The sequence below is a fragment of the Pristiophorus japonicus genome, chromosome 13 (genome assembly GCF_044704955.1).
Source record: "Pristiophorus japonicus isolate sPriJap1 chromosome 13, sPriJap1.hap1, whole genome shotgun sequence".
Classification (NCBI taxonomy): domain Eukaryota; kingdom Metazoa; phylum Chordata; class Chondrichthyes; family Pristiophoridae; genus Pristiophorus; species Pristiophorus japonicus.
Genome location: NC_091989.1, coordinates 33,078,663 through 33,093,338, shown reverse-complemented (window position 1 = coordinate 33,093,338; position 14,676 = coordinate 33,078,663). Strand labels below are relative to the sequence as shown.

The 14,676-nt window shown below is 46.8% G+C and overlaps 1 protein-coding gene across 4 annotated transcripts in view; it reads right to left on the bottom strand.

Annotated features, from left to right (window-relative positions):
* The window catches only part of fbxl13 (F-box and leucine-rich repeat protein 13), a 491,421-nt gene that overhangs the window by 38,405 nt on the left and 438,340 nt on the right, over window positions 1–14,676 (bottom strand). For all 4 annotated transcript variants that reach the window (XM_070897338.1, XM_070897339.1, XM_070897341.1 and 1 more), the window contains one exon: window positions 12,760–12,886. In XM_070897338.1, coding sequence (XP_070753439.1) covers window positions 12,760–12,886 — 127 coding nt within the window. The remainder of the gene's footprint in view (window positions 1–12,759; window positions 12,887–14,676) is intronic.

Genomic DNA, 14,676 nt, shown 5'->3' with positions numbered 1-14,676 from the left:
TCAGAAGAATGAGAGGTGATTTTATCGAAACATATAAGATAATGAGGGGGCTCAACAAGGGGGATACAGAGAGGATATTTCCACTCATAGGGGAAACTAAAACTAGGGGACATAGTCTCAGAATAAGGGGCCGCCCATTTAAAACTGAGATGAGGAGGAATTTCTTCTTTCAGAGGGTTGTAAATCTATGGAATTCTCTGCTCCAGAGAGCTGTGGAGGCTGGGTCATTGAATATATTTAAGGCAGAAAAAGTCAGATTTTTGAGCGATAAACGAATAAAGGGTTATGGGGAGCGGGCAGGGAAGTGGAGCTGAGTCCATGATCAGATCAGCCATGATCTTATTAAATGGCGGAGCAGGCTCAAGGAACCAGGTGGCTTACTCCTGCTCCTATTTCTTATGTTCTTATTACACTGCAAAGATGGACCAATATCAGGTATAGTCTAAATGCAAATAATGATTGCCACGGGCTTGTTTCATTGCTTAAAGAGGAGGTCCACTGATTCTGCAGCACCTCATTCTCAGCATTTTTGGGTCTTCAGCTCCTCAACAACCATAAGATGAAGGACAAAGAGAATGAGCACTTATTTACAAATGCTGATGGCAGATCGCTGCCCCAGGGACAGATCGCGGGGGGTTTCCGAGGAAGCTTTGGAGGCATTGGTTTTAGCGGTGGAGATTAGGTGGGCTGTCCAGTACCAACTGCCAGGAAACCTTCACCACAAGCCTGCTGGGCTATGTGGAGGGAGGTGGTACACCACATCACAGGCAACACTGTGGTTCCTAGGATCCACATCCAGTGCAGGACGAAGTTTAACGAGTTCACATAGATGGTCAGGGTGAGTGAAGGCTTCAAGAAAAGCTACATACCACCATCTGTACCACAAGCTTCACAAACTGCTCAATGGACCACACCCCCAGCACTTACCCACCAATCTCTACCTAGCAACACTCACACCCATATCTCACAACTTGCACATAATGACAGCTATTCAACTATGGCAGGCAAAAGAGTCATTAGTTCTTAGAATTCATGTTATATGTGTGATATGTTTCTAGATACATTTATTAATGATCTTTGGAATATTTTGTGGTCTCTCTTATTTCACCCTTGCGCCCTGGAGGACACTGTGATACGCCATGAGACAGGGATTGTATGATGGGGATGTGGTGCGCTATGGGGATCTAGGATTTCATTCATGTGAATCGAAGTCTGATGAGCTGGTCACGGACAGCCCGTCCAGAAGGCCGATTGTCTCACTGCCTCTGCCCTCCCTCCTATTCCTCCTCCTTCTCTTTCTCTTCGTCCTCTTCCTTCTTGTCCTCCTCTGCTTCACTGTCCTCCTGAGGTAATCCTGTAATTCCATGACTGTGAGGAAGTGCTGTGAGCCTTTTACAAATAATGAGTGACTTCTGCACTTGAATGAACACTCCGTCACAAAAAAAACTTGAAATGACTAAATAGAGCTGTTTCAGTTGCAGGAAGTAGCAAACACGCACTGAAACTGCAAAACCCTGTTAGATACAGTTGATTGGGGATGGTGCCTTTAAATATTGCTGCTGCAGCCTGCTTTCTGCTTGTAGACGGCAGCGCTCCCTGTCATTGTTCTATGCCACCATTAAGGTAAGTGGCTAAATCGAATGTTGGTGATTGTGCATCCAGTGAGCATTGCACACTCACTGACGTCACAACCTTTATCATGGCAAGTTACCTGGCGATCAAGGTTACCGACAGCACCACAGGCACCACCAATATGGTGTACACCGCTGAAACCAGCATCAGCTGTCAACGGCGTTTCAGCACCATCTCCTGACACTAATGTGTGCCACAAACCACACAAATTTCTCCCCCCTGGGCCTGTATATCTTAAAGTAGTGATTGTTAAGTTTCCAAAATTTACACAATAAGCTTCAATTATACCTCTTCCACCAGACATTTCATTGAAGCTATAAGAAGTGGAAGAATTTCTGAGACCTCTGAATAGCGAAGCTGGCATTCTGCACTTTGGGATTGACTGAAAATGTGTTGTTTGTATATTTTGTACAATGTGTCAGTACAAAGAACATAGCTCAAAACGGTGACTTAAAAGGTTTGACTGGTATCTCAGTATTATTTATATTTGCTTAAGTTTAATTTACTGTTCATGTGGTTTGATGTTTCAAACTAGGTTGCAGGTTTAAGTTTAAATAGAAAGTTGATGGAAAGTAATGCATATTTTGCCTAATATTCTGGTATAGAATTACAATTATAGAAGCAGATTTGCCATCCAACATTAATCTGCAGTAACTCTGCAAATTTCAAAGCCTCAGCTACACCACAGAATAATCAAGGTCTCCAAAAGTAATGAGTAGTGGAATGCTTACATTAAAGCAGCTTGTAGCCAGTTGCTCAACAGGCTAAAACTGTTAAAAAACAAAAATGTCAGTACATAATAAAATTAAATATTGCATATAATGAGAGAATTTCCTACTCATTCTCTCTTTTCATCCTACAGTTTTGGCTCATTTTAAGTTTACAGTTGGTTACATGCCTTTATTAAGCTACTCACCATGCCTTTTGCATGAAGGCTCAATTCTGCTTTAATCTAGAAGCTGAAAGTACCAATAGTTGCTTTGTATGGTGAAGAGGGTCATCAGTTACTGAGTTAATCTTTAAGTCTATGGCTCTGAAAATCCAGGAGAGTTCTGTTGGACTTCCACCATAACTTCAGATTAAGAAACATGCAGGGAGGCGGTTCCACCGGGTCTCCGCCATTTCTGAGATTTTCTGGCCAACCTCGCTTTGGAAAGGGCAGAAGCTCCATCTGCATCTGGAAACCTGAAGAATGGCCAGGTTTTTAAAAAATGATGTTGAGTCCCTGTGTACACCCAGGGCAAAAGAACACTACATAGACCTGGGACATTGAGGGAGTGCAGCGAAGGTTCACCAGATTGATTCCCGGGATGGCAGGACTGACATATGAGGAGAGACTGAATCGATGGGCCTGTATTCATTGGAGTTTAGAAGGATGAGAGGGGATCCCATAGAAACATATAAAATTCTGACGAGACTGGACAGGTTAGATGCTGGAAGGATGTTCCTGATGCTGGGGAAGTCCAGAACCAGAGGACATAGTCTAAGGATAAGGATAAGCCATTTAGGACTGAGATGAGGAGAAACTTCTTCTCCCTACCGCAGAGAATTGTTGATGCCAGTTCATGGGATATATTCAAGAGGGAGTTAGATATGGCCCTTACGGCTAAAGGGATCAAGGGGTATGGAGACAAAGCAGGAAAGGGGTACTGAGGTGAATGATCAGCCATGATCTTATTGAATGATGGTGCAGGCTCGAAGGGCTGAATGGCCTACTCCTGCACCTATTTTCTATATTTCTATGATTCTGTAAGGGGGTTGTGCAACCTTGCAATCTTGCTCCCCAAACTCAGATGCCAGAGATGTGATTATAGTGGAATGTGTACCTCTGGCCTCATGCAAGTTAGGTGCCTTTCCGATGACCCTGCAAACTCCAGCGAAGTCAGCGCTAGAGGGCACTTGCAGGTGCAATCTGGCCAGTTATACCAGAATCATGTTCCACGGATTTTTTAAAGTATATTGTATTCTTTATTATATTACAATTGGATCATTCATGGTATTGCTCAAAGTGAGCTATGTAACAAACAATAAAATGCTCTATTCTTCTTCTTAGGTAATCCCTCGGAGTCAAGGATGACTTGCTTCCACACTAAAAATGAGTTCTCAGGTGACTGATGAATCCGATGTGGGATCTACAGTCTCTGTCAAAAGTGGGGCAGACGGTGTTTGAAGGGACCGGTGGGTGGGGTGCTTGGGTTGTCGTACGTTCCTTCCGCTGTTTGTGTTTGGCCTCCACTTGCTCCCGGCGAAGAGACTCGAGGTGTACGGTGCCTTCCCTGATGCTTCTCCTCCATGTTGTGCAATCTTGGGCTAGAAATTCCAAGGTGTCGTTGGGGATGTTGCACTTTTTCAAGGAGGGTGTACCTGAAGCATTTTCTCTGTCCACCTGGGGCTCGCTTGCCATGTCGAAGCTCTGAGTAGAGTGCTTGTTTTGGGAGTCTCGTATTGGGCATGCGGACGATGTGGCCCATCCATCGGAGCTGGGGATGTTGGCCTGAGCGAGAACACCAACGTTGGTGCGCCTATCCTGCCAATGGATTTGCAGGATCTTGCGGAGGCAGCATTGGTGGTACTTCTCCAGTGCTTTGAGGTGCCTGCTGTACATAGTCCATGTCTCTGAAGCATATAGGAGGGCTGATATCACTATTGCTCTATAGACCATGAGCTTGGTGCCGGGTTTGAGGTCTGGTATTCAAACACTCTCTTCCTCAAGCAACCGAAGGCTGCACTGGCACAGTGAAGGCGGCGTTGGACTTCGTCACTGACGTCTGCCCTTGTTGACAGTAGGCTCCCAAAATATGGAAAAAATTCCACATTGTCCAAGGACTCGTCGTGGATTTTGATAATCGGGAGGCAGTACTGTGTGGCGGGGGCAGATTGGTAGAGGACTTTAAAGTAAGGCCTGTGATCTCGTATGCTTCTGTAAAGGTGTTGACGATGGTTTGGAGTTCGGCCTCCGTCGTCTGTGTACTGTAATTCAATGACAGAGGATGGGATGACCTTGGATCTGGACTGGAGGCGACGGAGGTCCGTAAGAGCTTACGTAAGAGTTGTTTTATTTTTCTTTAAAGCAGGAAATGCAGTGGGAGATGGTATGGAAGATCTTCCAGGTTGCAGAGAGGAGGTAGATTGCAGGAACTATGTGTAGCAGTAGCGCGCAGTTGGAGGATCAATGAGGGTTGGGACGGTGGCCTTAGGTTTTGGGAGCCTCGTTTGTTGGAGATGGTCATTGCCTGGCACTTGTGTGGCGTGAATGTTACTTGCCACTTATCAACCCAAACCTGAATGTCGTCCAGGTCTTGCTGCATACGGGCATGGACTGCTTCATTTTCTGAGGAGTTGCAAATGGAACTGAACACTGTGCAATCATCAGCGAACATCCCCACTTCTGACGTGATGGAGGGAAGGTCATTGATGAAGCAGCTGAAGATGGTTGGGCCTAGGACACTGCCCAGAGGAACTCCTGCAGCCATGTCCTGGGGCAGGGATGATTGATCTCCAACAACCACAACCATATTCCTTTGTGCTCGGTATGACTCCAGCCAATGGAGTGTTTTCCCATTGACTTCAATTTTACTAGGGCTTCTTGATGCCACACTCGGTCAAATGTTGCCTTGATGTCAAGGGCAGTCACTCTCACCTCACCTCTCAAATTCAGCTCTTTTGTCCATGTTTTGGACCAAGGCTGTATTGAGGTCTGGAGCCGAGTGGTCCTGGCGTAACCCAAACTGAGCATCAGTGAGCAGGTTATTGATGAGTAAGTGTCGCTTGATAGCATTGTTGATGACACCTTCCATCACTTTGCTGATGATTGAGATTAGACTGATGGGGCAGTAATTGGCCAGATTGGATTTGCCTTGGGCAATTTTCCACATTGTCGGGTAGATGCCAGTGTCATAGCTGTACAAGAACAGCTTGGCGTGGCTAGCTCTGGAGCACAAGTCTTCAGCATGACAGCCAGGATGTTGTCGGGGCTCATAGCCTTTGCTGTATCAAGTGCACTCAGTCACTTCTTAATATCAAGTGGAATGAATCAATTTGGCTGAAGACTGACTTCTGTGATGGTGGGGATCTCAGGAGAAGGCCGATATAGATCATCCTCTCAGCATTTCGAGCTAAAGATGGATGCAAACGCTTCAATCTTGTCTTTTACACTTACGTGCTGGTCTCCGTCATCATTGAGGATGGGGATATTCATGGAGCCTCTTCCTCCTGCTAGTTGTTTAATTGTCCACCACCATTCAAGACTGGATGTGGCAAGACAGCATAGATTTGATCTGATTTGTTAATTGTGGGATTGCTTAGCTCTGTTTATAGCATGCTGCTTAGCATGCATGTAGTCCTGTGTTGCAGCTTCCCCAGGTTGGTACCTCATTTTTAAGTACATCTGGTGCTGCTCCTGTCATGCTCTTCTGCACTCCTCATTGAACCAGGATTGGTCCCTTGGCTTGATGGTAATGGTAGGGTGAGGGATACGCCGGTGCATGAGGTTCCAGATTGTGGTGGAATACAATTCTGCTTCTGCTAATAGCCCACAGCGTCTCATGGATGCCCAGTTTTGAGCTGCTAGATCTGTTCTGAATGTATCCTATTTAGCGCACACACATTGGTGGGTGTCTTCAGTGTGAAGATGTAACTTTGTCTCCACAATGACTGTGCAGTGATCACTGCTACCAATGCTGTCATGGACAAGTGCATTTGTGACTACGAGGTCAAGTAGGTTTTCCCCTCGTGTTGGTTCTCTCACCACCTGCCACAGGCCCCGTCTGGCAGCTCTGTTCTTCAGGACTCAGTCAGTAGTGGTGCTACTGAGCCACTCTTGGTGATGGATATTGAAGTCCCCCACCCAGAATACATTCTGTGCCCTTGCTACCCTCAGTGCTTCTTCCAAGTGGTGTTAAACATGGAGGAGTACTGATTCATCAGCTGAGGGGGGGTGGTCGGTGATAATCAGCAGGAGATTTTCTTGCCCATGCTTGACCTGAAAACTTCATGGAGTCCAGAGACAATGTTGAGGACTCCCAGGGCCACGCCCTCCTGACTGTATACCATTGTGCCACCACCTATGGTGGGTCAGGTCAAATCCAGGGATGGTGATGGAAGAATCTGGCACATTGGCTGAAAGGTATGATTCTGTATGACAATGTCAGGCTATTTGCTTGACTAGTCTGTGGGGAGCTCTCACAATTTTGGCACAAGACCCAGATGTTAGTGAGGGGGACTTTGCAGGGTCGACTGGACTGGGTGTGCTGTTGTCATGTCCAAAGCTGGTGCCGAGCCGGGTGGTCCGAATGGTTTATTATTGTTTTCTGCAGCAGTTTGTTATAACTGAGTGGCTTGCTAGGTCATTTCAGAGGGCAGTTAAGAGTCAACCACATTGCTGTGGGTCTGGAGTTATCAGGTAAGGATGGCAGGTTTCCTTCCCTAAAGGGCATTAGTTTTTACAACAATCTGCTAGTTTTATGGTCCATTACTGGCACTCGCTTTTTTTAAATTCCAGATTTATTTAATTAATTGAATTTAAATTCCACAGCCATGGTGGGACTTGAACTCACATTTTTCAGATTAGTAGTCTAGGCCTCTGGATTACTAGTCCCATAACTTAACCACTATGCTACCGTTCCTCATGTGGAAGCAGTACGAGGATGGTACTGAATATGGCAACAGTGGGACCATAAACTTGAGTTATGGCAGGATGTGAACGCTTTGGGAGAAGGAATTGCTTGGTGTTGGAGTTAAGTGAGGTGGGTGGTTGTGGGGTGCTGCTGACCAATAACAGTGATAAGGTTTACTTGGAGATGGCGTGGTAATTGAGGTGGGGGCTGATTGAAAGTTGAGAGAGGCAGCAGGATGAAGTGGCTGAGGGAAGGTATCAATGCTGAAGGAGCTGGTCAATTCGCTGTGCAGAACATTGGCCTAGAAAATGAATATGGCCACGAAACAGGCCATGTTAAGTTCCAACGATGTTAAGCTGCACAAGGTCAAAATGGTCCAAGGAGCACGCAAAATTAACATGATTGCAGTCTTGATCTCAGCACTAAAACCTTTGGTCATTGGCATACCGCTCAACAGGAGCTCCAATCTAATTCCCAGTCAGGTTTGACACAGGCTTTATTCAGTACTTAGCAGGGAGGTGCATTGATGCTACAGCACCTCACTGTCAAGCCACTCACAACTTCAGCTGGAAGAAGACGTCAGTGGGAAAACATGGCGGAGCCTCAATACAGGGAGAGAGCCCACAGATTCTCCGACACAGCTCTTGAGGCAATGGTCATGGAGAGGAGGCAGGATGTCCTCTTCCTACACACCGACAGGAAGCTCTCACCACACATCTCTTCAAGGTTCTGGCAGGTGATAGCCACTTATGTGACGGCCAGCACTGTGGTCCCAAGGTCGGCCATCCAGGGCTGAAAGAAATTTAATGATCTCACATGGAAGGTGAAGGTGAGTGAAGGCTTCAGCAAATGCCATATCCCACCGTCTGCGCCACAAGTGTCAAACACTGCTCAATGCACCACACCCCCATCACTCAACTACCAACAATCTCTAACTATCACCACTCTTACCTCACAAGCATGGCTTCACTTTACCCTCACAACCTTACCACTGCTGCAACACTCACCCACATATCACACCTTGCACACACTGACAGCTATTCAACTATGTCAGGCACATCACACAAACACATTGCACTATGCTCAATGACACACTTCCCTTTCTCTTGCAGGCCAAGGTGGCACACAACCGGAAAGAACAGTGGGAGGCGGTCACGCCGCTATACAGACCCTCAGCCACCTGCAGGAAGGCATGCTCGACATCATTGGAGGGGCAGTGACCGAGGCCGTGGCAATGGGAGAAGTTGAAGCCCTTGCTGATAATGATGGTATGGTCATTCCTAATCCTTCTTCTCACATCTCATTTCCTCCTTCATCCCACAATCTCTTCTCAATTAGAAGCTGCTGATGGTGTATGCATGGATATCTTGCTTTTCCCCCCTCCCTTCACAACAACCCGACTCTTGTGCCTTTTTTGCTTTCAGATACCCAAGCACTGCCAGTAGGCCAGCCTGTCCTTCATGTTGTGGAGGTGAGTGATGCAAGAGAAGACGACATGTTATGACTGCATCTAACACTCACAGATACTAGCTCTAAAAATGGCCCTGCGTTGATTGTAGAGGGTTGTATAGAGTGGGATCTGCACATGATGAGTCACCGGGCACGAGTGGGCTGCAGAAGGCCAGGGGGAAAGGGTAACTCAGGTGCCAGCTCCCCGGAGGGCAAGTTCACACACGTGCTCTGCTGCAGAGGACTCGGGCGACCTTCAGAAGAAGGGCGATAGCCCCATGCACATGGAAATGCTAGGTCCAATGACAAGCCTGCCAGAAAGCCTCTACTCAATGTCAAGGAGCATGGAGGAGTCTAGCTCTAACATTGGACAGGGCTTTGCACAGAGCTTGCAGCCCAGAATTTCCAGGATGGAAATGATGGATAACTCCAAGAGAAACCTTGCCAAGCCAGCCATGATGCTGCGTATGACAGGCGATGTCGCGGCTTTCATTGCAACACAGGCGGAAGCGACCCAAAGAGTCAGTGGAAGTGCAGGCTGCTCTTCTGCAGGCTTAGCTTGCTGCCATGCAAACCCAGATTGCTGCCATCGTCACTGGGTTTACTAGTGCCAAAATGGGCTTCCAGGGTGTTGCAGCAGTCCAGCAATCTGTCCCCCAACAAATTGTTAGGAATGCTGAGGCGCCTCCCCGGGGGAGTGGTAGTGGGTGTGTGGAGGAAGAACCTGCTGTCCTCGCTCAGGATGACCACATTCCTACTCTCAGCACTGCCACTCGCCATTGCCTTTGCCGCCAACAGCCAGCCAACCTGGACTGCTGCTGCCCATGCCAAGGTGGTACACTCTACAGCTGGGCCTTCTAGGCCCACAGCTGGTCAAGGTCATCCTGCAAGGCCATCTATAGTCTTCCCACTGAGAGTTAGCAGCCTTCCACTAGCCATTTTCCACATGGCCTTCTTTGACCTCACAAAGGCCTTCGACTCTGTCAACCGTGAGGGATTATGGAATGTCCTTCTCAAATTCGGCTGTCCTCAAAAATTTGTCACTATCCTCTGCCTGCCTCACGATGACATGCAAGCCGTGATCCTTACCAACGGATTCAGTGCAGACTGGGTTCAAGCAAGGCTGTGTCATCGCACCAACACTCTTCTCAATCTTCCTCACTGCAATGCTTCATTGCACCTTTAGCAAGCTCCCCGCTGGAGTGAAGCTAATTTACAGGACAAATGGGAAACTGTTCAATCTCCGGCGCCTCCATTCCAGATCCAAAGTTGTTCCAACCTTGACCATTGAACTACAGTATGCAGACAACGCTTGAGTTTGTGTACACTCGGAGGCTGAGCTCCAAACCATCGTTGACACTTTCACCAAAGCCTTACATTAAACATCTGTAAGACAAAAATTCTCTACCAACCTGCCCCCGCCACACAGCACTGTCCCCCCCCACTGATTATCAAAATCCATGACAAGACCTTGGACACTTTCCATACCTTGGGAGCCTACTGTCAGTAAAGACAGACATAGATGACGAAGTCCAATACTGCCTTCAGTATACCAGTGCAGCCTTCGGTCGGCTGAGGAAAAGAGTGGTCGAAGACCAGTATCTCAAACCTGCCACCAAGCTCCCGCCTTCCTATATACTTCAGAGACATGGACTATATACGTAGGCACCTCAAAGCACTGGAGAAGTACCAACACCGCAGAATTCTGCAAATCCATTGGCAGGATAGGTGCATCAATCTCAGTGTTCTCTCTCAGGCCAACATTCCCAGCATCGAAACACTGACCATGCTCGATCAGCTCCGATGGACAGGCCACATTGTCTGCATGCCCGATGCTAGACTCCCGAAGCAAGCACTCTACGAGCTCCGTCACGACAAGAGAGTCCCAGGAGGGCAGAGAAATTGCTTCAAGGACACTCTCAAAGCCTCCTTGAAAAAATGTAACATCCCCACCGACTCTTGGGAATCCCTGGCCCAAGACCACTCAAAGTGAAGGAGAATCAGCCGAGAAGGCGCCGAACACTTCGAGTCACTTCGTCGGGAGTATGCGGAAGCCAAGTATAAACAGCGGAAGGAGCGTACGACAAACCAAGCACCCACCCCCACCCGTCCCTTCTACCACCATCTGCCCCACCTGTGAAGAGACTGTAGATCCTGCATTGGTCTTATCAGTCATCTTAGAACTCATTTTAGTGTGGAAGCAAGTTATCCTCGACTCTGGGGGACTGCCTAAGAAGAAGACTAGCCATTTTGCAGCCATTGGGGGAGCACTGCATTGGAGCACTAGAGTAGGAAAAGGCACACGAATGGCAGGCACTAAGGGATTGCACAAGTGTGATTAGTTGATATTGTAATGGTGATTGGATTGTGATAAATTTATTAATTTTGTTTGGAATGTTTTGTGGTGGCTCTCATTTCAGCTTTGTGATGTTCCGTGGCAAAGGGATGGTATGATGGGGAAGTGATGAGCAATGGGAATCTGGGGTTTCATTCACTGGAATTGGAGTCTGATGAGATCTTCACGGACAGCCCGTCCAGAACGGGGATCTGCTATCTGCCTCCTCCCTACCTCGTCGTCCTCTTTCTCGTTCTCCTCCTCTCTCTCCTCCTCCTGAGGCGGTCCCACAATCCCTGGTTGTGCCCTCATGATGGCCAAGTTGTGAAGCATGCAGCAGACCACCACGAAATGGGACATCTGCTCCTGCATGTACTAGAGAGCTCCTTCTGATCAGTCAAGGGAGCAGAACCATTGCTTGAGCAGCCCAATGGTCTGCTCGATGACGTTTCTGGTGGCAGCATGGCTGTTATTATGTGAGTGCTGTGCAGGAGTGGTGGGGTTGCAGAGCGGATAGCCCTTGTGTCCGAACAGCCACCCTCGGATTTGACATGGTGATTGCATGATAGCTGGCACACCGGGCTGGCATAGGATGTGGCATCATGACTGCTGCCTGGATACCAGGCATTGACCATCAGGATGTGTTGGTCGTGATCATACAACAACTGCACATTAAATGAGTGGTAGCCTTTGTGGTTAAGACCACTTGGGTGCAGTCGATGGCGTCCTGCACCATGGGGAAGCCCGCTATCCTGGCAAAGCCACATGTGCGCTCATCCTGCTTCTCTCTGTTCAGAGAGAAGACAACATAGTCCCTTCTCCTGGTGTAGAGAGCCTCTGTGACCTCCCGGATGCAGCGAGGGACGGTGAACTGGAAGATGTTAGCTATGTCTCCTGCTGCAGACTGGAAGGATCCACTGGTGAAGAAATTGAGAGCCATGGTGACCTTGAGGGTCACTGGGAGAGCCGTGGTCACCGTACTTTGAGGCTGCAGGTTCTGTGCTCTTTGAAGACCTCCTGGGTGGCTAAGGCCTCCTGTTGAGAGCCCTCCTGGCCCTCCTCCTCCTCCCTTTGCATGCATCTTGTCTTCTTTTCTGTCTCCGCTCCCTCTCCCGATAATACTCGACCGCAAGGGGGGATTGCAAGTAGAGCCCCCATGACTGTGAACAAATGGTGTGAGCAGAAGCCTTTAATTGAGAATGAAGGCATTCTCCACTAGCACCAACACTCCCTGTGACCTCACGAAATTGAAACCAGTTTAGAAAGCTGCAAGACTTGCAGAAAGCTACACAGAGCCAATCAAACTGAAAGACTTTATCAGCTGCAAGTTAATGATGATCCCTTTTAATTGCGCTGCTGGAGGCTCCTTCCTGTTATTGAACGCTTGGTCAGCTGGTCATGATTAAGAGAGGTTGGTAAGTGGAGCAGTGACAGCAAAAATGGCTGATTGGGCGTCATGAACGTGCATACTCACTGACCTCATGAGCTTCCTAATATAAATATCTACAGCGAGCACAGGCATTGGCAACGCTGTCGACCTGCCCAAAATGAGGGCGCTGCGGGACCCACCAGAATTGACGGAAGCGAGACAGTTGTCATTTTTCCTTAATGGCCAGCATTAACCCCCTGAATTTCTAGGCCTTTTTCTGTTATAAAGATTGCTGTTTTGAGTATGATGCCACATGGAGTTTTAGATAAATACTGTTATTTTAGAAAAATGTTTTTAACCTGTTCATGTATATTGTCTCCTGTTAGGTCAATGTTGGTCAGAGCAGGCAAACCTTTTAGCCACTCTATCCCACTGTCAGTTAAGCGTAGACAGTAACGCAATCTCAGATGAGTTAAATTGGAGCACCTGAAAGAAAAAGTTGCATTAAAATAGATACAAGGTTGGATACTATAATGCATCTTCAACTGAAATTTTGCTCTTCAATTCATGGTAAGAACTAAAACTGATTTAACATAGTCCTGAAGTTAAACTGTCTGTGGTAACATGTGCAAACATTACTTTTCAACATTTTGTTGAATACATTTGGAACATTTGAGAAATATTTTGATTTCACTGCTAAATTATTAAAATAATATTTACCACATATATTGATAGACTGGCGAATGATACTTAAAGGGTTGACGGTAGATAGGCAATGGCAGACATTTAAAGATCACATGGATGAACTATAACAATTGTACATCCCTGTCTGGCGTAAAAATAAAACGGGGAAGGTGGCTCAATCGTGGTTAACAAGGGAAATTAGGGATAGTGTTAAATCCAAGGAAGAGGCATATAAATTGGCCAGAAAAAGCAACAAACCTGAGGACTAGGAGAAATTTAGAATTCAGCAGAGGAGGACTAAGGCTTTAATTGGGAGGGGGAAAATAGAGTATGAGAGTAAGCTTGCAAGGAACATGAAAACTGACTGCAAAAGCTTCTATAGCTATGTGAAGAGAAAAAGATTAGTGAAGACTAATGTAGGAGTCTTGGAGTCAGAATCAGGTGAATTCATAATGGGGAACAAGGAAATGGCAGAACAATTGAACAAATACTTTGGTTCTGTCTTAACTAAGGAAGACACGAATAACCTCTCAAAAATACTAGGGGACTGAGGGTCTAGTGAGAAGGAGGAACTGAGGGAACTGAGGGAAATCCTTATTAGTCAGGAAATCCTTATTCGTCAGGAAATTGTGTTAGGGCAATTGATGGGATTGAACGGCGATAAATCCCCAGGGCCTGATAGTCTGCATCCCAGAGTACTTAAGGAAGTGGCCCTAGAAATAGTAGATGCATTGGTGGTCATTTTCCAACATTCCATGGACTCTGAATCGGTTCCTATGGATTGGAGGGTAGCTAATGTAACCCCACTTTTTTAAAAAGGAGGGAGAGAGAAAACAGGGAATTATAGACAGGTTAGCCTGACATCGGTAGTGGAGAAAATGCTGGAATCAATTATTAAAGACGTAATAGCAGCGCATTTGGAAAGCAGTGACAGGATCGGTCCAAGTCATCATGGATTTATGAAAGGGAAATCATGCTTGACAAATCTTCTAGAATTTTTTGAGGATGTAACTAGTTGAGTGGATAAGGGAGAACCAGTGGATGTGGTGTATTTGGACTTTCAAAAGGCTTTTGACAAGGTCCCACACAAGAGATTAGTGTGCAAAATTAAGGCACATGGGACTGGGGGTAATGTATTGATGTGGATAGAGAACTAGTTGGCAGACAGAAAGCAAAGAATGGGAATAAATGGGTCCTTCTCAGAATGGCAGGCAGTGACTAATGGGGTACCGCAAGGTTCAGTGCTATTTACAATATATATTAATGATTTAGACGAAGGAATTGAATGTAATATCTCCAAGTTTGCAGATGACACTAAGCTGGGTGGCAGTGTGAGCTGTGAGGAGGATGCTAAGAGGCTGCAGGGTGACTTGGACAGGTTAGGTGAGTGGGCAAATGCATGGCAGATGCAGTATAATGTGGATAAGTGTGAGGTTATCCACTTTGATGGCAAAAACAGAAAGGCAGATTATTATCTGAATGGTGACAGATTAGTAAAAGGGGAGGTGCAACGAGACCTGGGTGTCATGGTACATCAGTCATTGAAAGTAGGCATATAGATACAGCAGGCAGTAAAGAAAGCAAATGGCATA